The sequence below is a fragment of the Calypte anna genome, chromosome 10, assembly GCF_003957555.1.
Source record: "Calypte anna isolate BGI_N300 chromosome 10, bCalAnn1_v1.p, whole genome shotgun sequence".
NCBI classification, from domain to species: domain Eukaryota; kingdom Metazoa; phylum Chordata; class Aves; order Apodiformes; family Trochilidae; genus Calypte; species Calypte anna.
In genome coordinates, this window is record NC_044256.1 from 5,951,477 (window position 1) to 5,975,623 (window position 24,147).

At 36.7% G+C, this 24,147-nt stretch overlaps 1 protein-coding gene across 2 annotated transcripts in view; it reads right to left on the bottom strand.

Annotated features, from left to right (window-relative positions):
- Nucleotides 1-24,147, bottom strand: part of APBA2 (amyloid beta precursor protein binding family A member 2) — a 37,101-nt gene that overhangs the window by 1,131 nt on the left and 11,823 nt on the right. The window contains exons 4-11 of one of the 2 annotated variants that reach the window (XM_008496623.2): nucleotides 19,912-20,057; nucleotides 18,554-18,589; nucleotides 16,915-17,001; nucleotides 12,508-12,693; nucleotides 9,189-9,368; nucleotides 7,117-7,329; nucleotides 6,583-6,702; nucleotides 851-991 (exon numbers count right to left, since the gene is read on the bottom strand). In XM_008496623.2, the coding sequence (XP_008494845.1) occupies nucleotides 851-991; nucleotides 6,583-6,702; nucleotides 7,117-7,329; nucleotides 9,189-9,368; nucleotides 12,508-12,693; nucleotides 16,915-17,001; nucleotides 18,554-18,589; nucleotides 19,912-20,057 (1,109 nt within the window). The remainder of the gene's footprint in view (nucleotides 1-850; nucleotides 992-6,582; nucleotides 6,703-7,116; nucleotides 7,330-9,188; nucleotides 9,369-12,507; nucleotides 12,694-16,914; nucleotides 17,002-18,553; nucleotides 18,590-19,911; nucleotides 20,058-24,147) is intronic. The other variant, XM_008496624.2, reaches the window with a different exon arrangement.

Genomic DNA, 24,147 nt, shown 5'->3' on the forward strand with positions numbered 1-24,147 from the left:
TCATTCTCCAAGGAGTACGCTGATTAAGTGTCAAAGGAATTTTACAGAGTATTAAAAGCCTCAGGTAACCAGACTGTAAGTACCCATCAGACAGCATGAGAGGAAGGAAGGTCTGATAATACAGACCCTCAACAGCCATAGGCTGCTCTGATACTGTGGTGTCTTCATGCTGAAAAAAGTAGTTCCATACTGTCCTCCTGTGTTTAGTGAGATATTATTCAGCAAAGAGAGACCATAAAGGCATGGAGGTCTGATAGAAATTTGCAGCTTTGTTCTTACTAGTGTGCCTGTATTCTGTATTATTTTTCAGGTATCAGGAAAACAACTTTGGCAAAGGAACTCGTGGTCTGTCTGGCCACGGTTCTGTATGATATTATCACTAATTTCAGTAGGGGGGATCTTGTTCATTCATAACTGATTTCATTAAAAGTACTGCAGAGAGATACCTTATTTCCAAGGTAAGCTGGAAATGTTCAGTGGAAATGATACTATTAAAGCACAGATCAGTTGCAACCTCTCTACTCTTTGAATATGAATTTATTTCTGTGGCAGATGCTGTAGTGATAAGACAAGACATTTTCATAGCTAATGTGATTTAGTGCAGTTTCTTCACTTAATTGTTTTAATTAAAAAAGTATGTTTAAAGTTCAGAATCATGCCAGGAACTCTTGAAAACAAATAGAAAAAAGCAGTGGACATTCATTTAATTGTTAAAAAAAATGTTCTGTTAATTGTTTTCTATTGCTCAACTCCTGTTAACTTATGGTTCTAGTACTGTTAAGACACTCTCTTCAACTGAAAAATATATTTTTCTATTTTTAATTCTTTGATAAAGTATTTGTTTTCTTACCTCTCCCACTGAATTAGACAATGCTTGTACTATCTTCTCATGAGCAGTAGCAACAACACTTTGTCCATTGATCTCAATAATACGATGTCCTACTCTTACTCCACCCCTCTCAGCTATTCCACCTCTCATCAAGCTGCAAATCTGCCAAGAGAAAGCAAAGCTCATTGTAGTTTATCTGTGTCATAATGTAATAAAACTTGTCATAATGTAGCAGTTCCTAGGATTTAATACATAATAATAAGTGGTGACACAGTAAGGATTCTAGAAGGTACTTGTGGAAAGTATTAAGCAGTAGTGGGAGGTTTTAAGCATTGGTTTTGTCAAAAATTTTGCAAATTGCAATTTTTATTTTCATTCTCATGGGCTGGGAACATATAAATACCTAACACAGTGATACAGGTAGCAGCCATGCAGAAGAGTGGAGTTAGGGAGAAGATAAGAATTTTATGTAATGATCTAGGAGAAGAAAGTGATTTTTACATCTTTCTGGGCCACCTTGAATCTGCCTGCAAACCACCACATTATTCTTTCTGAATAATGGAAAATATAAAAAGTGCTACAGGAAAAAATCTACAACTGCAATTTTTCTACATACATGGAAAAAAAATATGTAACGGTTAATACCTAACCCTACACAAACACTAGCTTAGGCAGCAGTAAAGGATGATGCCGTTGTATACTGAAAGCTGGAGATCTGTCAAAAAGTTCACAGAGAAACAGGGAAGATAAAAAGAAACATCTGTCTCACATATATAAGAAAGAAAATTATTCTGAAGAGAGTGGTGAGAAACTGGTGGATGCCCCATCCCTGGAAGTGTTCAAGGCCAGGTTGGATGGGGCTTGGATCAACCTGGTTTAATGGATGATGTCTCTGCCCTTGGCAGAGGGGTTGGACTAGATGATTTTTCAAGGCCTGTTGCCCCCAGAGTGTCCTATAAGTGTATGAAATGTCCAAATTCTTTTCTTTTTGCAGGCTGTTCTCAGCAAAGTGAAGTATGGCAGCTCATGTCCTGTGCCTCTGCAGGCTGGAAAAGGGCACTCTGCTGTGCCCCAGCTTTTCTCCATGTGTTAGTGCTGCTAGCCATAGGGAGCTTAGGATGAAGAAGGCAAGGCAGGCCACTGCTTCAACTGGGAGTTGCAGGTACTGGTGAAGAACTAAGAACAAGTTTTGGGTTTTATGTCACTAACATTAGCGGAATAGTTCTACAAAAAATTACATAGTCCCAGCAGATAGTCTGAGATTGGTGTACAGGCAGAAAGAAAGATCTCAATCTAGTATGTGAAATTTAAGTGTTTCCTTCTCAGCAACAGTATCTGTGCTAAGACAGGGCCCTCCCTGACAAAGTCTACAGTTCAACATCAGACAGCAATTGTTGGTAAATGATTTCAGACTAACCCAATGTAGCACGTGAGGTAGCCAAGTATTTCTGCAGTTACTGTCAACAGGTAGAATCATATGCCAAGAATTATTATTTGCTAAAATCTGGTAATTTGCTCAGAGCTAAATACAAGTATGGTAAGATGTGGTTTGTGTTCCAGTGAGTTTGAGAAACCGAGTATGTGGGGAGATAGCAAGCTGGAATATATTGAAGTTATTGTGTGACACTAGCAGTTTCCTTTAAATTCCTCTTTACAAATAACAATGCTATAAAAAATGAAAGCCTGTCTTACTCAAAGTCCAGGTTGTCTGACACAGGGAGCAGAAATATATAGCTATTCTTTGCTTATAAAAAGCTTTTCTCAGCTGTCTGAACAAAGACTTACTCCTGCAGTGAGACTTATCTTCCACCATGCTATCATTAGTGGCTGAGTTCTATCTACTGTGGTTTGTAAACTATTTCTGATAGACTGTTATGGATAGAGGCACCACCTGGACTGTTCACAGAATTGCATCTTGAATTTCAGTCACATGTAATATATTGTTTTGCAGTTAGTCTACCTTCTAATCATACAGCTGACAAGAAAAACTGTACTACAGAGATCTTTCCATTTATTGAAAGCTTCTCAATTCAACTCACTGTTAGAATAACAGTTTGCTCCTTGCTGTTGGGGATTGTGTGCAGTTACCTGAAAGGACAAAAAGCAGAATGTGCCAAAAGAAAGCCTGTAAATAACCAGCTGAATTAAAAGCTTTGAGAGCAAATGGAAACGTAACCTCTCACCCCACTGGCATAAAGGAAAAGGTAACAGCTTGCATATCTATCCAGAGCAGCTTTCATTGTGTGGCTCTCAAAACATTTTTAATACCATCAGTGGATTTCCTCTTTCTAACAGCCACAGCCATGGGAATCAGTCTCTTATCTTCACTGAAGAATGTGATTCCTCTCCAGGGAAGGGAGTCGGCTTCCTTTTTGTGAGCATTTTCTTTTTAATGAGGTAGAAGGAGAAACAGACAGGGAGCCCAAGTGTCTCTGCCTAACCTCTCAGTGCCTGTTATGCTAGAGACAGAGCGCAGATATAAAGAAATATTCTGTACTTAAAGCACACGTTTACATGGCTCCTGTATTTGCAAGTGGCTGACTCAAATCAGCCTTAAAGCCTGAGTTTCCAGCCCATGGAGCCATGGCAGATAGTGCTGGCAAGTGTGTATTGAGTGATAGCACTAACTGAATGTGATTCTATCAGTTTTATTGCAGCACAATTTATTGTGTAGCAAAACATTAAGGAACAGTGCAAGGCAAACTAACTGTTTATTCTGTGTAATACACTAAATATAACATGTTAAACCAGGATTCTCCTCATCTCAGTCCTATATTACTCTGTTCAAACCTGGTATATTTTTTGCCTAGACAGTTTAAATATATATAAACAAAGGCAAGCTAGAAAGAATAAGTTGTCCATTCTGTTAAGCTTAACCCAGTTTTAATGTACTTTTAGATAGAATTGTGCTAAGCTATGTATGAAGGAGATAGACTTCTCAGAGAAAGCGTCTGAGCTCTGAGATCTAGCCTGAGAAGTGGTCCATTATCAGCAATAATAATACAATTGGAAATACACATATTTTTCATTATCTGGGAAACAAGTTAATAATCCAGTATGAGGGGGACCACTTGTATTTAATATGATAATCACAATAGAAGTCTACCATAATGATTTTCAGAAAGTGGATGATAATGTTGTATGTTCACCTCCCTGTTATACAACATTTGTACTTTTGTGTGTACACTCTGATATTTCTTTTTTTTTTTAACATTTGACACTTGAAATTTACATTCCTTTTTAAAGTATGCAATGAGAACACATCCATAGCTTTCAGGAGCCATAAAGAATATCTGCACTAGTGCAAGAGGTAATTCTGCAAAATTAACACTGATTTATACTGTTGTGCTGTTCCCTCACCACAACATTCCAAAAGCTGATACTGTGAGTGCTTCATGAAGCACAACTTCAGGATGTGCATCAATCACACCATGCAGAATACACAGAGGGTCACCTGCAGTGTCCCAGTCCCTGCATCTTCCTGATACCCTGTGCAAGCAAAACCCAGCTGATGGAGTATTTCTGTACGTTCAGGTTGTTTATGAGCTATTCACCAATATAACAGCTGTATATCCTGCACTGGTGAGATAAGCAGGGTGAAAAGGAGTCTCTCAAAAAGACTATCAAAGAGGTACGGAAATAAGTACCAGCTGCATGCATAACAAGGATATGCCTTGGGTAGCAGTGGGAGATATTTCATTGTACCTGTTCCGGCAAGCCATTTATTTCTTCACTGTGCTAATGCTGAGCCAACAAAGAATAAAGATATTCTTTCTCTATCCTGTCATAATTTATAACAAATTGCTGGCAATTACAAAACCGCTTTCATTGTCAAACTACCAGAGATGTATTTGCAGAGTCATATTTTCAAATATTAAGTGAATTAAGAGAGTTTATCTGAGAAAAGACAGAAAAGAAGAAAAGAAGCTTGTCTGTGCAGCAGCCTAACAGACGTTAATCTCTCCTTTCATTGTTGATTTGCTTTCATATTCAAACATAGACTCTTAATAAACAAGACTTTCTGGTTTTGTTAAGAAGGATTTTCATTATGAATTCGGTAAACTTTATATTGGATGTTATCTAAATGTTGCTCATTTAACTGGAGTTATGACCATCCAGTGTGAGGAATGTGATAAATCACCAGCAGATGGAGTGAACATGCTATGAAAGAAAACAACATAGTCTGCAGAATTTGCTAATCTAAGCTTCCAGTCACTTAGGAGATGATAAACTGGGACAAGATGGATAGATTGTCTCCCAGACTCTACAATGTGCTGCATCTCATCCACTGTGGCTTGATTCTTTTCCCTAGGCCAGACCCAACCCCCACCAATACTTTGCTAGGTCTCTTAAAAGAACTGACAAAGAATTGCTCATTGTTCCTGAAGTATATTTTCCTCTTTCTGTCATAGCATCAGCTGCACATACTGCATTTACAAAGGATAGAAATTGGGAAATAAATCAGTGCCTCGTATGGTGGTATATCCTGTTCCTGGCATCTTTCTGTATTTTTGTACAGCCCTCACTATACTCAGGTGTCAGAGCATTAATCTCAAACATGACAAATAATTTAACTCTGTGTTTCTAAAGGACGTCAGCCTGAGTTAGATGTCACTTTGGAGTGCTTCCAACTGGGCCAAGGCTTGTAGTGGTGTTTTTTATACCAGCCTCTTCTGTGACCACAGTGTGATCTTAGGTAAGAATACTTAAAACATAGATATGATATAACTTAGAGATGTCTGGCAGAGCTGAAAAGCCACTAATGAACCATCTGTTTGCTAAAGCACAGTAAGACCCATAATCTCTATCCTGCTACTCTTCCAAGGGTGGCAAACAGAAACCTGGCAACTTCAATTGCTGAGTTTATAGAACAGGGGATCAGAGCCCACGTTCCTTTGTGATGTGGACCTGTGTGTAAGCAGACAGATTATTTTTCCTAGACTAGAGGCAGAGGAAATGGTGATGGTCCTGCACTACAGACAGTCCCTAATGCTAGTATCAGCTCGCAGGAAGGCCAGGTGACTACCTAAGCTACTTGTGCTGGGATTTTTTTTTTTTAGAAAGGTGTCAAAAAATGGCTTGGGAAGGAAGAACTACAAGAGGAGGACCCTGAGCTGCTGTGGGTGAGTCTTGCCTACTACATTAATTTTCCTGTATGCTGCTGTTATTAGAGGGCAACTGCAGCATGCAAAGAAGGGACACCGAGGATGCAATCTATACAATTATTTGCAGTGAGAAGTGTTTAGTTTGAACCACAGGAGATCCCAATTTCATTCCCTTGCCCACTATCATGTGATCCTAATAAAATGGACAGCAGAAGAAAAATGAAAAGTTTTAGTGTTTGCTGAAATTTAAAAAGAGAAACAGGATCAGACTAAGATCAGAATGTTATAATTATAAAAATCTTTTCCAGCATAACTGTTTTTCCTTGCAACTCTGGCCCACTAATGACAGTTCCACATTAATTAGCTGATCCAGATACCGCACCAAACAATGTGGACTATAAATCTTTTGGCTGAATAACAGGAAAATGCCTCAAGAATGTCAGTACTTGTTCTCCTGGTATTGTGCATTTGCATTATAATACTCAAAGATGTGATTTTAAGGTTTTGATTAATTAAGGGATTGCAGTACAGAAAGTGAGGTCATGTGCAAGGATTTTTTGCTGTACTTCAGTGTGTTTCTTGAAAGAAAAACAAAACCAAAAAACCCAAACCAAAACAGTCATTGAACAGAGAAACTAAGAAACTTACAATTCCATTCTGTACACTGAAGCCCAGCTGGTACTTTAAGTCTGGTCGTTTTATGAGGACAGTAGTAACAGGAGGACAGCTGACAATGTTCAGTTTCACTTGTGTCTGGTTCTTGAGACCCTGTAAGATATTCCAATTGTTAATACTACTGAAATGGATGTTAATTTGCTCTTTCATTATTGGTTTTCTATTTACAAGAGTGTAAAGCAGCTGATCGGAGAAAGAATTAGTGGAAATATGTTGATAACTTGGGGATACATTTCTCTGTTTCATTTATTTCCTAAGCTATTTGGCACAACAAATGGTAACAAAACTAGCTTTAATTAATATAGAAACTTCCAGACCTAAACTTCTACACATTATCACCCCTGATTCTCTGTTTCTAATTATGTTTTGGTAATGACAGGTTCCTTTTTTTTGTTTTTTCAGTGATACAAAAATTCCTGTCTGCTGGAAATCTACAGAGATGCTCATCAGAACATTACGTCTCTGCTGGCTTACAACCTACAGCATATAGCGTAAGTTTGGGGTTACCTTGATGATCCCTTGACATGTTGCAAGAGGTAAACCAACTAAACTGGTCCCGTTGATAGACATAATCTGGTCTCCAATGCTTAGTTTTCCTGAACGAGCTGCAGGGCCTCCATTCATCATGTTAGCCAAGATAACAGTGGGTAGAATGGATCCCCACCCAGACTCCACAATCACTACCCCAAGAATTTCTCCCTTCTGCTTTTCTAGCTGGAGCTGCAATTAAAAAGAAAAACAAAACACAAGACAACATATTTTGATTGGATGAAATGTGAGCATTAGCATCTCAGTTGTTCCTGAGTAACACAAATTAGAAAAAAAATTCTATTCTTTGCCATTAGACAGAGGATGACTTTAAAAATTCTGTTAAACTGTAAAACACCTACCAGTTTCTTTTCAGGAGTATCCTCCACTTGTTTGTTGAAGGTCATCTTGGTCCTTACAATAAGCAAGAATCTAATACATTGGTTAACTCTGAAGTTTTTATATTTCTTGGAACCTGGCAGCTAGGGGAGACTGTAACATTTTGTGGGGTAGGGCAGTGCCTGGAATACAGACTTGAGTTCAGCTCCACTTCTGCCATCACTGCTTGCATTGGCTCTTGATCTTGGGGTTTGTCTGTATTTTCAGGCAAGGATCTTTTGATTATTATTGTTATTGTTACTATTATAATAATTAACATTACTAATAACATTAATGAATATATTTGTGCTAAGCATGATAATTTAAGATCCCTTGTGTGCTCATGTTACATAAATTATGACTTCTCAAGTGTGGTGATGCTGACTGTTCATTAATCATAGCAAAACTACAGAAGAGGGGTAGGAGTTTAAGTACAAAATACTGGGAATTATTTTCTTTCAAATGTGGAAGGACAGGGACATCTATACTTAAGGGAATCATGAATTTTGTTCATGATTTTTGTTGAAGCTGTCTATCAAGGCTTTGGACCAACCAATGTGCCACAACTGTCATCGCTTAAACATTCATCAACCAATTAAAACAAAGGTGTCATGAAAATAATGGTTTTTTTAAACACTTTAAAATGTGGCATATTCATATTTTTTTAATCTAATTGTAAGACCAAGATTTATTCAACTGACTTTTCCCTTGTTTGCTACGAAAGAAATACTTTGTCATGCCTATATGCACGTGAAAACACTATCTGACTGCAGGTGTATAAAACTACACATCAATCATAACCTTCCTATGTGCAGGTATAGGTGAAAAATACTCTCTTCCCAAGACCCTACATGCTGTACAAAAGAACATGTAATGCTAGAGAAAATAAGAATAAGCAGGAAAGCTGTGACTGAAGGATTAAACAATTTGCAGTTCATCTCAAAGGAAGAATGATTTAGGACTTAGTGCAGAAACTGACCTTTGGAACATGGGCCAAATCCTTCTTACACTGCAGACACGTAAGACAAAGCAGAATCTGTGTGCAGCTGCACTCACCACATTCTGGTTTGGAATGCCCAGTATTGCAATGACTTTTGTATGAAATGTAACATGGGAAATATATGGCAGTTTTACAGAAGGAATCCGTTACTTCCGAAATCAAATTAAATAGCTACACTTCAATAATTTGGAGCACTTCAGGGAAATTCTTGCCTTTTTGTGCATTGTGAATGTGAAACTCTTTCATCTCACAGTTTTCCTGATGTTTTAAAAGAGGGAAAGAAATTGGCTTTCTTGGTGCCACAGCGTCCTGGACTTGTGGTCCTTAAGTAAGAAATCACTTAAAAAGTGCATGGGAATGAATTGTCCTCTCTCTCTCTCCACATCAGTACATCGGTTAAACAAAAACACACTGTGTACTGTGAGTATCACAGAGCTTACACATGTCAGATGTAAATGTATGTGCACTTTTATGTTTTGATCAATAGAAGCAGAAAGACCTTAAAAATGAAGAAATTTTTTAAACGTATAAAGCTGCTCTTAGTAGCATAATATCGATGAAACAACACTCTTGATGAGGTAAAGTCATCCTTAAAATGCTAAAAGATATTTCCATGCCAACTCCATTCCTCTGAAAACAATCAGCTGGAAAAGAAATTTCTAAACTAGTTTACCTCTTTGCAGTTTTCTGAATTGGAAAAGTGTATGAGATCATCGTTGTACATCTCTTGGGTGTTGATGATGTCACTGTATTCTTTCTGACTGAGATCCTCTGGGTTAATTCCATTGGCTCTTAAAAACTCTTGGTAAGCCACACTGAAAGCCTGACCAATTGACTGAGCTATCAGCTGCGCCTAGAATGCAGAACAAGACACAGCTGAGAGAAAGGGCTGATGAACAGTTTACAACCAAGGCCATAAAAATGAGAGAGAGACTGGATTTTAAGACAGACTCAAAATAAATGATCCTGCAAAGTCGCTACGTTGGTAAGGATATAAAGTCATTTTAAGGTCAGTTGTGCAGAAAGAATCCATTACATCCAAAATCAAATTGCAAACTCCATTTAAAAACCCTGCTGATTTCCTTTCATCAGGACACTGCAGTAGCAAGCAGCCATATGCTATTTATGTACTTGTTCCAATAAACACTGGAGAGTACTGGCTTTGTACCAATATGAAACAGAGTTTACAGAAACGACTGCCACAAACCCTGCTTCTGAGCACAGTATATTTGCAGGAGTGATGAGAGAACGGATGCTCTGCTTCCATGTCCCTTCACACTCATGAATGCACTAATGATTTTGGTGGTTGCGTTGCCTGCTGCTTCTCCACCTTGGTTTTACTGGACTGAAAACACTGCTTCAGGAAAACCATCTGCTCTCCTATTATTGCCATGATACCTCTCTCATAGCCCAAATAACAGCCCTACATGTCCTTTCCACATCTACCATAGCTATTCCCATTAACACCTTGGCCAGCCATTTCAAGAGTGCAGCTATGATTATAGCTTGTTAATCTTAAGAACAGCTCTTAAAAATCCCCTGTGTCTTTATGAATTTTGGGAGCACTTCTCTGTGCATGCATTGTAACACAGTATGCAACAAAAGGCGAGTTCCCATTACAACAGGCTGTATAGGGAGTGCAGTTAATGACACATTACAGTGACTGGTATTTGGATGTCAGAAATACATAGACATTAGAAAGAAATCTACAGAAATCGACGATGATGATAGTACAAATAACTTTCACATTTGACACACTGCAAAAATCACCTAAGTAAATAATTGCTGAACTGCTGTAAATTTACTTTCTAATTCCACTAGATGGCACTGGCAGACAGAGAAACAGAGGTAGTGTTAGGTACAAGGAATTCATTATCAAATTTCTCTAGCCTTGAATTTTTATTTTTCTGTTTTGAGTTTACTGCAGCTCAAAGGAGAATGTCACATAGAGCTCTGTGTATCTGTGGTTTGCAGGCTTCTGTCATCAGGGGATATGCTTAACTCCCAATGGTCTGAGGAGGAGTTAATTGGGCCTTACCATGTAATTCCCAAAAAATGTTACTAGTCAAACCTACAAAACTAACCTGGAAATGCAACACGTTTTCTTAGTCAGTAAGTACATGCTAAATGCATTAAGAATGCATGGGGTTTTCCAGACGCCATTGTAAATTTAAATCTTTTTGCAATCTACCATCAGATATGGAGTGTTTTCTCTTATGCTAAAAGGTGGTTTTCTTATTTCATTTGTGACGCAGCATACAAAAGCACTGATCTGCTTGGTTAAAAAGTTATTCTAGAAAATCAAATACATAATTAGCCAGCCAGTCACAAATAATTCCTTTGTGGTTTAAAACATCTTTTCAAAACTTATCAATATGCCAAGGGGGTTGCAGTAGTACAGAAGTCATCAAGTACATTTTATATTGCTCAGTTATTAAAGTTTATCACCAGTCCTTACTGACTCCTTTGATCTCCAGTGCCACTGCTGTCTCAGTAGTTAGTTCTTTGCTTTTGCCTCCATTCTGCATTCTTATTACTGCTACTAACAGCCAGTTCTCCTCTTAATTTCATCCGTGTCTCCCAGATTTTATGAATGTTTATGAAAGTCTTCAGCATTATGTACAACTTAGAGATAATGTAATTAAGTTGCTTGAAAAGGTCACCCCAGCAAAGCAGTGGCAGAGCTGAGATATTAGACATGAGAACGGTCCCCCTTTAGACAATGCCATTATTCCTTCACAGGCTTAACTGCTTCAAAGTAATGAAAATGATTGCTTAGCTCAAACAATTCAGACAGTTATGACTATCTGAACCACATATCTTAATGCTTTTTTATTTGGTATGATGGATATATTTAAAGTTTATCCTATATAACAATGGTCAAGAATGTACCTCTATCTCAACTGTCAAATTAGACAACAATTCTTGCTTTTTCTGTTTTATTGACTTGGTACTGTTTACCATAAATGTTTTACGTTGAATCAACCCTACTTCTGCAATCCTATTTTAGTTCCAAGTTCTTTTATCACTTGGTATTTCTGATGCGGGTGAAAATTAGAACCTAATTTCTGAAGTGGTTATTCCTTTTTTAAGTGGAATTTTAACAAAAAAAGTGACTTAGGGATTGTTATTAGATCTCAGAGCATCTTATGTCATAGAATGATTGAAATTACACTTTCTGTTGTATTGATGTTCTGAGAGAGTAGTGATAAGTAAGTTCCTCCTAGTATTTTACTTAAGAATTGCTAAACTCTGCTGGCCATGAAGAAAAATGTCTATTAATATAGAGAACTAAATTGTCTTATCTCTATTGCTTTTATATAAAAATTCTTAACTCAAAAATTTTGCTAAGAATTAATAAAAAGGAATAGAAAAATAGACAGCTGAATCTGTTCTTAAGCATCAAATGATCAAGTTGCATGTTTGAGAGTGCATATACCAACTTAAAGCAGCTCCACCATGAAGTATTAAGGACTGGGTAGAGGGCAACCTTGTGCCAGGGCTGCCAGGTTGGTGGATGTTCTCAGCAACTGGCCAGAACAGATTCACCTCATTGCCAAGTACCCGGAGGCCTATGTGCGTGTCATTACTTGCCAGCCCACTGATTGAAGGATCCAGCACAGAATGAATGATCAATATGATAACCTGTAAATTAATTTTGGCCATGAATGGCTATCAATTTCCAGATGACTCCAAATAATTAAGTACTAAAGCATTTGGGTGAGTGCTGTTGAAAGAACACAAACGATCCTATAACACAGGAGACAAAGAGCGAATATTTTGGGATACTGATAGAACATTAATTTGTGGAGGGAAAAAAAGGTACAAATGTGGACAAACAATTGTCTGATGTTTCCACAGACTACCTGTAGCTGCAGCCAGACAAGATTACTGCCAACAAAAAATTCATTCAAGAAATTACGTGCAGTTTCAGGGATTCTCTAAATGACATATGTTGTTTAAATAAATGCCATTCCATCCCATTTACTTACATCCTCTGATTCAAAGACATGGCATATCATTTTGTACTGTTTTTTTCCTTCCTGGGCACCAGGTGTTGTTTCAATGCAGTCTTGGGAAGCTGATCTTGGCATGCGGCGTCGCGCCATTAAAACCACAATGTTCCCAATGTCGGCAATGTAGGAAATGGTGCGAAGCGCGTGATCCATCATCGTTTCCTATGTAAAGAGAGAGAAATAAGGTCATTCTTCATGCCTGTCTTCTTCTAAAAACTCTGCATCTTGCCTCTCGTTGATGGCCTATTGCTTGAGAATGACAGGGCCTAAAAGCAGACTTTTCATAGGCCCAGTTCTGACATTACCTATGCAGTGAATGGGCCTGAACTCCAACCTCAAGGCATAGTGGCTGTTCAAAAAATTGGCCTCAATGGAAGCTTTGCCTGAGCAAATAAAACATGGTTGCTACTGTAAAATAATAATGAAGGTCTGTACTAATGTTTTATAAATGTTTTCATGCTGTTGGAAAATTATTTTCCTTTTGTATTGGTTTTGCTGAATGAAGCAGAGGCATTTTACAATGACAGAACAAGTCTTAGAGAAGTCATTTGTATGTGAGAAAATGTTACTATTTGTTAAATACTTTTTTAAATTAATGTCCTATAATAGCAATAATATCTAAGTTCACATTTCCTCATACATAACAAAGTGATACTTTATTTGTAAAGAGCTATGAAGGCAGTATTTCACCTTCTCCATAGGCAGAATTTGTGGTATTTTTTTATGTCTACCTACATTATCACAGATCAGTTTGGAGGGAACTGGTTTTACTGTCTGGACTCACAGTCAAAATTGTATTTCAGTCACTGCCATCAGGATGCCAATCAGCTGTGCTGGGAGAACTCAGAAGATCTGTTGCCTGTGAGAATGCCTTTGATAGCTTCTTGGCCAAGACCAAGATTGTCTCTATTGCTTTTGGCATCTGCTTGGATATATATATAGATATTTCTAATGTGAGGAAAGAAAAATGGACTACAGGTTTGTTGTTTATTTTGCTGAATTTTTAATCAAAAAGTCTTTCAGTTATTAGGGTTGTTTTTTTATTATTAGTTGCAGGCAGCTCATTTACATATGATTTACATATTCCTCTGAGCAGCATGAGGTCAGTTTTCACCACTCATGTTATATGATTGAGATACCCTTTTGCTCTGTCTGTAGTGGTGGGTTTCCCCTGATCTTCCAAAAAAGGCTTATAATGTGATATAATACACAATTTTAGTAAGTTATATAAGTAGCAGCATTCTTTGTATAAACAGGTAGGTATTAGTTGACCAAATGTCAAAGGGTTGAAGAAAAATTGTCCCTCAGGTTGACAAGAGTAATCGTTTTAAGAACTTCAGTATGATTTAACAGAGAGAGAAAAAAATAAATAATCCTTGTTTCTTAGAACCACCTGTCTTACTAAAGAGAATTACTACCTGTAATATTATTGCAATGATTCTTCCTCAGGCTTAAAATAAAATGTTGTAGGCTTATCACTAAACTATGAAAAGTACTGATGGTTAAGAGATGGTTTGGGGGATGTCTCTAAGGGCTGCAGGGACTTAGTAGGATTTATAGCACTTTTCTCATTATGGAAAAATGTTATCTAATGGGCATCTCTCAGCAGGATCTTGGGAGCTCTGCAGCAATAATTGCTTTTCAGTAGTCTGCACTAAGTATCCTGTAAGGGTGTAATCAGGAGTGTGCACAGGAGTGAATGGACTGGGAAAATGAGTGCATTTAATCTCACCTGCCAAGGAAGTCTTCCTGTCCTTATCATCACACAGTAGTTACTCAGGTTTTTTTTCCTATTTTCCCCTTATAAGAGTGAAAGCAGTCATTCCTTCACTCCCTCCCACTGCTTTCCTGTCTAATGCAATTACAAATAGGAATAAGGCAAATAATACATAGTGACTGTAAACATGTCTTTATTTTTGACTTACTAGTGACTCGACCTTTTCCTTTCTCACTCTGTATTCCATGCCTAATGAAATTATAATTTTTGGCCCCTCTCTTCGTTTGTTACTTTCCCATTAGTCACTCCATCTCTGCCAATCTGCTCCTCTGTTCTTTGCCACATCCCTTTTCTAGACCCATCCACTCCATCTTTGTTACTCTTGTATTTGTCCTTAGAAATTCGGCCTATCTTCTGGCTTTGAAACCTTTGTTCTGTCTTCCGTCCAGAGTCCCCTTTCTCAGAAGCTCCCTTCCTTTCTAAGGAACTCTTTCAGAATCCCATTTGTTGTCCCTCTTGAAACCCAAAGTACACCTGAAGGGGGAAAACCTAAGAATTTTCCAAGCTCTCAAGTGATACAGCCTAACAAATCAGAAGATTTTATGAAACCAGTTATCTACCAGAGGCTCTGCACATAAACATTTCTGACCTTTTGTAACTATCTTTTCATCTGCTCGTTTTCCCAATTGCTTTACTTGAAGCTCCTCTTCCCTGACAGAACAAGAGAGGCTGCTGTGATACTTCTGCTGTTTTCATGCACTGACCGCCAGCCTGTAAAGCTGCAGCAGTCTGGGAAGAATTGTTCTCCTATGAAGCAGGCACATGGCCAGACCTAAGGTTGTTTCTACAAGGTACACTGAACAGGTGGTTGGCCTGCACTCTTTAGTTCAGTAACTAAATGTATCAGCAACTAAGAAGGGGCAGGGGTGCAATTTCCTAGTGTTGCTGAGGGCAACAGAATCACCAGACCTGGCTCTGTTCAAAGGTGGCAATACACCTTACTGGTGCTACACAGTACTTTGAACCCTGCTTCATGTCCTTTTGTAATTGAGAAATTCACATTTTAAATCACCTCATGTATAGCTACCTCATGTGAGCTATACAACACTACAGATATATTAAAACATGGATGGCACACTACAGAAATAGGTTTTATATAATTGATGAAGCCATGAAAGAACAGCTTGTCTCTGCCAGCTGCCACACCAGCTGAAATAGACCTGTGATAATGACACCGTTCAGAAAACTTCACTAGCACTGAAAATTATTACCAAGCAAATTGTATATAAATTACAAACAAATCAAATTCCTAAATGCAGAGAGCTGCATTTGTCTTTATCAAAATATCTCTTATAGTGTCACCTCATTTCTTAAGTTAGCCATGGTATTTCTGAACTTTAACCTTACACACCAAGATACAAATTCAATAACAATTTTCTCTTTTCATATTCCAAGTTGTTTATGAAAATAGTGAACAGTACTACACCAAACATACCTAGACATCTCCCTCTGCTCTTTAACTCTCTATATTCTCTTCTATATGGCGACATATCAAAAATAAGTAGTCTCAGAAAATTTTTTAGCCTGCATGTCTCCCTTCTATCTAGATCCTATATCTACAATATATCGCATGAGATAAAAGCCTTATTTAATTCAGTGATTTATGTGTGCTTCTTCTGTGCCATAGATATATTCCTCATCACAAATTAAATGATTGATTTGAAATTACTTTTGACAAATCTGTGCTAACTCTTGTTCTATGAACAAACTGCCTACCAAGGGTTTGTTTTGATGAATTACGGCCAGTTAAACTTCTTATAGTCCTTGGTCTTTTCTACTGCTTAAAAAAAAAACAAACTGTGATTCCTCCAAACATTTTTCCAAATACTACAGGTACAGCTTTGTACAAATACAAATTTTTCTAGTTTGTCTATATCTAGCTTAACTAAGTGCTTTCTGAATAACTTGGTTTTTGATGTAATTTGCTGTTGGTCTGCTGTTAGATACATACAGCAGAGTTTTTCAGTGAAAGCTAAAGCAAAAAAAAGTCACTAAAATTTCCCTTCTCAAAGCCTCAAAAAGAAAAATTTCTGTAAGTATCATCAAAGTCAAAGAGATCTTGTGAGATTATTGTAGTAAAAGTGGAGATCCATGTATAAATTATATGTATTTAATTGTAAATTCCTTTTTAAAAAATTCATCTTATGAAGATCACCTCTTATTTAATATACACGTATACTTCTAAAAGATGAGGCTGATTATTGCTATGGTCTCCAGATGCTTCTTTAATATGAATAAACCATAATGTACCTTAGGCAAAGAGGATAGTAACTTACATGTGATGAATTGAAAAATTGGAGGTTAAATGTTAAAAATGGCAAGATACTAATAGCTTAGTCAATGCAGCAAACAACTTCCTTGTTAGAATCTAAATTTTGGTTCTGAAGCTGTTTCAGAGAAGCAGGATACATACATTCTGAAAGACTAACATGCAGATATAAGCAAAACTGGTGTCACTATTCCTGTATTGGTAAATGGCAAGTGTTAGAATAATAGCTGATCTATTTTCATAGCTGTGAGTTTTAACCAAATTTAACAATTTTCCCACTAACATCAAAAGAGCATAATCTAAACATTATTCTTGAAGAATTTTAATCATAACTTACCTGTGTGTCTGCATTTAGAACTTTGATTCTCTGTGTGGAGATGAACAGATCCACTTCAGTCAATGCCTGGGAATCTCCCTCTGAAGTCTAGAAGACAAATGCTTTGTTACAATATTTATTTGAATTTCCTCTTCAGAGTGACAAATTCAAATGAGGCAACTGCACTGCTGAACCACCACAGACGCCATTCAAAGGTATTTCTAAATACATGCAAAGAAGGCATTTATTGCATAGAAAGAGTGAAGCAGACTCTGATTTTGTGGGTAACAGTGAAATTTTGGAGGCTGGGGGACTGACAGCTAAGGTACTGAAATTCCCTGTTGTAGCCAGAACAGGAAAAAGAGTATGGCTGTTTCTTCTCCAGTGTCCCATCAGTGCACTTCACTACTTGAGGCACAGGAACTGAAAAAGTAGGAGAACTGAAGAAGTGACTGACTCCCCACCAGATGCTTAGCCCTTGCCATCTTCAGTGAGCTCACCTAAAAAAGTACAAATTACTGTGGTGGGCTTCAGGGTTTTTTTATAGAAAATAAAGAACTAAGCACTGAACTGACATTTCTCTCTCATATCACAGTAAGCTATCAGCTGGCTTTCCTACCTCAGCTTCCGAGCACTGCTCAGTCAGCAAATAGTTCCATATCCCATTAGAAAGCATGGTCACAGAGCAAGTGGGATTACAGTGTAATGCCACATGGCATTAAGTGTGTGTCCTGGCTCTGCACATGTGAGAAAACAGGAGAGAAAGTGGGAAAGCAACTGCTACCACTCACTGGAGCATCATCCAAAAGCTTACCTAATACCCTGAGCGCCAGCAGGAACCTATTTATTTCTTCAGGCTGCTTGTCTGCATTGCACTATTGCAACTGGTACCCAGCAGCCACAGAATAAAATGGCCATAGACTCATCACCCTGTGCTACAGGCAGGCATCAGTCTTTAGGTCAGAGATTATGTTTGATGAAACAGTGCAAGGAAGATTGATGTATTTGCTGCTCTTTTCTGTAGTTAGCAAGGCTTAGCTATGCCTATAATTAATGCTGTTTAATTTTATTTGAATAAAGCCCCATCCAGTAAAAGCAAGCACGTACTTCGTTAGCAGTAACTTGTGCTGCTTTCACCCAAGACCACAAAAAAAAAAAAAAAAAAAAAAAAAGATTCATTTTAGTGGTATTTTTGACAACTGTAGTTAGTTAACTGAAGTACAGTTTTTAACTGACTCAAATGTCTCCTGTGTGAATTGTTCCAGCCACTACCTAGTAAATGTATTTGATTTGATTTTAAATTTCAACAATAGTTTAATAAAGTAAGTCACAGGCACAGAAAATACATCTTACTACTTTGATTACTAAAATAATAAGCATTACATTTAAAAAAAATATCCCAGATAACATTGGTGGTATATCTGGACTAAACAAATCACAGGTATTTAACAGAAGGAGAGCAGCAGACAGGCACTCCAGCAAATGAACAATGAAGAAAAGGAGTTAATTTTACTCTGTCCAGTGTTCTACTACTTAACAAAGAAGAAACCAAAATGACAACATTATGAGGACCCCTAATGAAAGACACAACACTCCATGGAGAACAAGTGCAACAAAAATGTAAGTAAACATTAGCATTCAAGAAAAACAGTTTACACACCGCTTTTTTCTTGATTTTAGCCGCCTTTTGCATCCTCTGAGAAGTAGCATAAAAAAAGAATGCAGACAGATGTACACACAAAGAAAGAGAAAACAGTGTGGGAAGTCAGGGAAACCTTTTGACTGAATCCAGACTATTAAAAATTTGAGGGCAGCAGGAGAAGGATGTGCAAAAGAGAAAGGTTTGTTTGTGTCTTATACAGTTGTCAGGCATAATTGGATTTAATGGCATTATGTCTGTTGTCAATTGATTACAAAAAAAATTGGTACCAAAGAGTGTTGTCTGTTAACAGTTGCTCCTAATCTTTACCCTGCTAAATATAGAGCAGTCTAAAATGACAGTACATGCACTATTTTAAACTCAGGGTTTTCTATCCATATTTATCATATGGTCTACATGTAAATGTTGAACAAAACATAACTCAAGCTCTCTTCCATGACCATTTAAAGCATGCAAGTATCCCTGACAGATTAGGATTGCTATTTATAGATGAAACAGTTTTTTGGAAGTTAACTGCAATAACATACATAGCAGTATGGAAAATAGAAGTTCAAAGGTTTGAAAAGTTTAAAGAACCAGACCCTTCTTGCCTTCCATTTGCTTCTAAATGTCAAATCAATCATCAATCATGACAGTCTCTTGCTAAGTAAATCATATTCCCAAACTTGCTTTCCTTCAAAAAACATGCAACTTTTAATAATTAAGTATATTCTTGACTAAGCACATAGTTTTTCTATTGGCATTTAAATCTACCTCTTTCTAACTGTGAGTTCATTTGGGTGAGGTACTTACAGCAGATCCATAAAAACTGTAAAAATATGTCTCTTACTGAGATTATCAACTAAAAAGAGCACTTTTTTACACAACTATATGAAGCAGTCTGTGCTACATTATTTGCACAAAAATAATTCACTTTAAATAACATCAAATCTAAATGCATTAGAAATTAATCTTTTTGTCCTAAGAAGCAATAATTTGATATATTGAGAATAACCTTCAAAATCTGTAGTAAGTTAAAAACTTAATCATAACAGAGGAAAATCACAGTCAAACAAATATTCTGTGTTCTGCCACTGGAATGCTTTCTAATTGCAATCTGCAATTTGTCTTTAATAATTGAATTCTTCAATACAACTTCAAAACCATTTTGAAGAGAGACTGTGGAAAACCTTACATTTAGTTCCTCAGAGATGCTGTAATTTCATAATAAGCACTGAAAGCTAAGGGCATTTACAGTCCTGCATCTATACTCAAGTAAGAGCACTTCAGAACAGGACTGAAGCTGCAGATCCTGTACTGATTAGAGATCAGCTGTGAAAGAATCAGAGGTTATTCTGTGAAACATAAAAATCCCCTACTTTAACACGGCTCACTGCCTCCTGGGCCTGCATCATCCGTATGTTCTTGGAAGGGTTGCGCTCAGAGAGCAGCTGCGTGGAGCCCAGGTAATTGGCTGCAAAGATGATTCCATCAATGAGGTCTTCAGGTTCACAAGGTCCTGGAACTGACATGAGAATTAACAGTTACTGCCTTTCAGAAGGGGGTAGAGAGATGAGAAATTGAATAAAGGATATTGAGGCTTGAACAACCTTTTTGATAAATTTTCTAATGTGAACTATGGGAGGAAATTCAGTGCAAAATAAATTACATTTTTCCTTATAATTATATCCGCAAACCCGACATATTAACTGAGTTAACATTTAAAACATTGCATGATTATTTGAGCACAGAATTCAAGAGGAAGTAATTTGAAAATTTTTGCTGTGCTGCACTGATGAACACATAGGAATTATTTGCAAGTTTCAGTTTTGCTTATAGGTTCCTTCCTCATAACTTTCTTACTGTTTATATGTATGACTGTTACAATGCACCAGATAAACTTCTGCTTGAATACAGATTTGGTTTTCCATGGTTTTGAGTCTGTAGACCCCAAACTTTATCTCTGGCAAAAATACTGATCAGTGATGGGAACAAAGGTGTACTTAGCTTCAGCAAAAGTCCACCTTGGGACTTAGCAGTTAAGACAGTTTAGGAATCAAGAAAAGTAGATGTCTGATGCTGTTTAAGCTTCTTTAAGTCCTGAATTCAGAGACCAACAGAAAATACAGTCCCAAGGCTTGTACAAATTGTACAAACAGAGCTGGAGAAGCAGGCTTCAGTGCAGGAGTTCAGTGAGATGTTCACAATCAATAGCATTTGCACAACAGGTCACACAGCCTTTTCCTCTGAAAGCAGGGTAGTCACAGATGGCAGTAAGAGAGAAAAACAGTGGAACTTGAAAACATCTTAATTTTAGCCTTCATCCAACAAAATACCTTTGTATGCACTTAGTATTAATTACATAGTGACTTTGGTGAAATTCTTGTTTCTCTCCAAGGATAAAAAAGAAGGGGCAGGGAAAAGAGAATACAGGATAGTATTTATATCATAGTGGGATTATGCTCATCATCCTCTTTATTCAGCTGTTAAGCCTTACATCTAGCTTGATTAGATCAACAGTAAAGAACAGTCATTCCAGAGATTGCCTGAAATCTCTTGACTGAATTTTTATAAAAGTAATTGGGTTTGAGCTGTATCAACGTGCCAAGCTGCTCACACATTTTTTTTAAAGTACATCAATCTTGTGTGAGGAGAAAAATGACACTGAAAGGCAATGAGAATTTAAAAAGTGTTCTTATGCAATGGGTTAGTTAAATTTATTTATAAGCAACTGAATCTGTAAGATTAGTATGTGGAGAAGGAGTAATATACGGCATGCTATGCTGATGAAACTTACTGAAATAGTGGTATTTGCACATACATCTTTCAGTGAGTATTCTTATCCCTCATTTTCCCATTCTAATTATGAAAAGTCTTCTAACAGACAAGAGACTTGATTAAAAGAAGTTACTTTCTTCTTCAAGCAGTGTTGCTAGCACCTATAATTCCATGCAGACCTCCTACTCGCCTGCTGGAAATGTCAACCCGCACCAAAAAAATCCCAGTCTTTGTAATTCAGTAATTAAAGTGTATAAACACGTATATATTTATACCAGTCCTACACTCTCCAGAGACCTCATATTCACTAACAGTGCTCACACAAAATAGAGCTATTTGTTTTGCTAGCAAAAAACATAGTTTGAAGCTTTGCAAGGTCAATTATATGCTACATTTTTCTTTATGTCACATCCGTACCAATCCAGTGGTGGTTTGGATCTTCATTATAACTCAGAATAGACTTTTGTAGAATTTTAAATTGTCAAAGTATTGGGAAATTTAAAAAAATCATTACAATCTCTATTGAAAGTGTGAAAACCTTCAATTAAGTCCTTGGGAAGCTGTGAATTTAAAAGTCACTGAAACTCTTCATGAAAGCCAAGTCTTTCAGTACCTCAAAAAAAGTTTTTTGTTCCTGCAGCACTAATTCACTGAATAAAACAAAAGAAAGTGAAAATTCCACAAGAGTTCTATTTACTGCATCTCTGTTCCTCTTTGCTTACATTTTTACAAAGTTACCTTTTTCAGCAGATGAATTATGCATTTTATATGGCAACTCTTCTGACAATGTTATTCATACATCTTTTCAGGCCTCAAAATTTGTCCCATGCATCTGTACCTTTTTTTTGGAACTAACAAAATATTAATATTGCATGATACTGACATCTTATTTCAAGGGCAGCAAAAAGAGAAATTAAAGATGTGAATGTAATTTTAAGCTAGGAAAACTTTATTAGATATCTGCATCAACACATTCATTCAAAATAAAAGTGGCTTTAATTTTGTTTTCCTTCATTCACTTAAGGCTAAATTAATCAAGCTAAATTGAATGAAGATTATTTTAACTGAAATATGCTTAAACACATACTGTTTAAATCAGTTTAATATCCTTTAGTTGTTAATTTAGATAAATTTTCTTGAAATATTTTGTTTCTGGAGACAAGTGAAACTGCAGTTCTTGGTACACATTCTAATACAGTCATTACTACATCAAGTGAAGACCAAAATTCAAAGAGTCTGCACAATTTGTCAACAACAAAAAAATTGTACTGGTTATTTAAAGAAGTCCCTTAATCTATTTCCTCTGCATCCTAGAAACTCTGGCTGAACTCAGGAAATCTTGTTTTCTCTTAAATTATTTTCAATAATGGGGAATTTGGGCCATTCTGGTTATCTTGGTGCTTTGTGTGTTTTGAGCAGGATGGTTTTATCTTGATTTCCAAGTCAGTGATAGGCTGTGTCAAAAGCACATTCTTTTCAAACACATTCTGCGGAGTTATTTTAACATACACACTGCTAGCACCTCCAAGCATAAAACAGTAATCCCCACCATAAATTAGGGGCCTATGATATTGAGTGTTACAAAGGAAATAACTAATTCTTCTCATGCATTGGCTGCTTGGTGACAGCTATGGTGTTTTTAAAGAATTTGTCTGTAAAACTGATTGAACATGGGAATAACCTTGAGTTGCAAGAAATTTTATTTATTTGGATTGTTTAAAGAGTGGGTCTTTTTTGGTTGGATTTAGTTTCATCATATGCCAGCAAAAAATTGTGCAACCTCAGGTCTAAAACAGTATCATGTATAAAATGCTTATAGCAGTAGCTAATAAAAAAAAAAAAAGAAAAAAAGAAAAAAAAAAGAAAAAAAAGGCTTGTTGGGCAGAAAAGATTTAAAATGTACATCAAGAAGGCAATGTAAGCAATTGTCAGGCAAAATAAGATGTGTCAGTAGGATGGAATTGTATTGAAAATTGCTAGGGTAAGATTGGGTTACCTGAGTGTTTTCTTCTCTTATCTCTGACTGCTTTAAATAACATAAAAATGCAGACTTGGCTGAGGTCCCAGCTCATCAGAGCACTTAAGCATGCCCTTGACTCTAAGCACGTGTAAGGCTTACTGATGAGGAAGGGAAGAAGAGAGAAATAGATTTGAAACTTGAAGATTAGTTCAGTGTGAATAAAGATTGGAATTTTATGTTGAGTATTGGTACTTTATTATTAGATAACTCTTTCTGAAAAATTTAACTGTAAATTTTTGTAATATCTGATCAATGCAATAGAGATGACTGTTTTCTGATGATCTGTGAATGCAACAAGTATCAAGATATTTCTAAACTAGACTAGATCAAAATATTTTAAAATTAACTTATCTTTTTTATTCATAAGAAAAATAATATATCTGAATATTCTGTATTCATATGTATGTGTGATGAATGAATTCATTATGTATTCATATTCATTCATATTTATTATGTATTCATGTAAGAATATTATGTATTCATACAAATATATCTACTGCAGTTAAAGAACCGTGCTGCAAGTTAAGTGCCTGAAGAGCTGAATATGAACATAACCAGCCCATGGCTGTGGTATCACCATCACAGTTCAGGAAAGCACACTGAGTGTTAGCTGAAAGATCTTTTCTTATGTGCAGAAGGGTCCTGTTCCTGTTGGGACTGTATGTACAAATTAATAATAAAAACTGTCTGTGGTTTGGTTTTGGGTTTTTTGGGGGTTTTTGTGGTTTTGTGGTTTTTGGGGGTTTTTTTTGTTTGTTTTTTGTTTTTTTGTTTTTTTTTTTAATTCAGAGAGCAGTCATCTTAACTCTGATAAGCT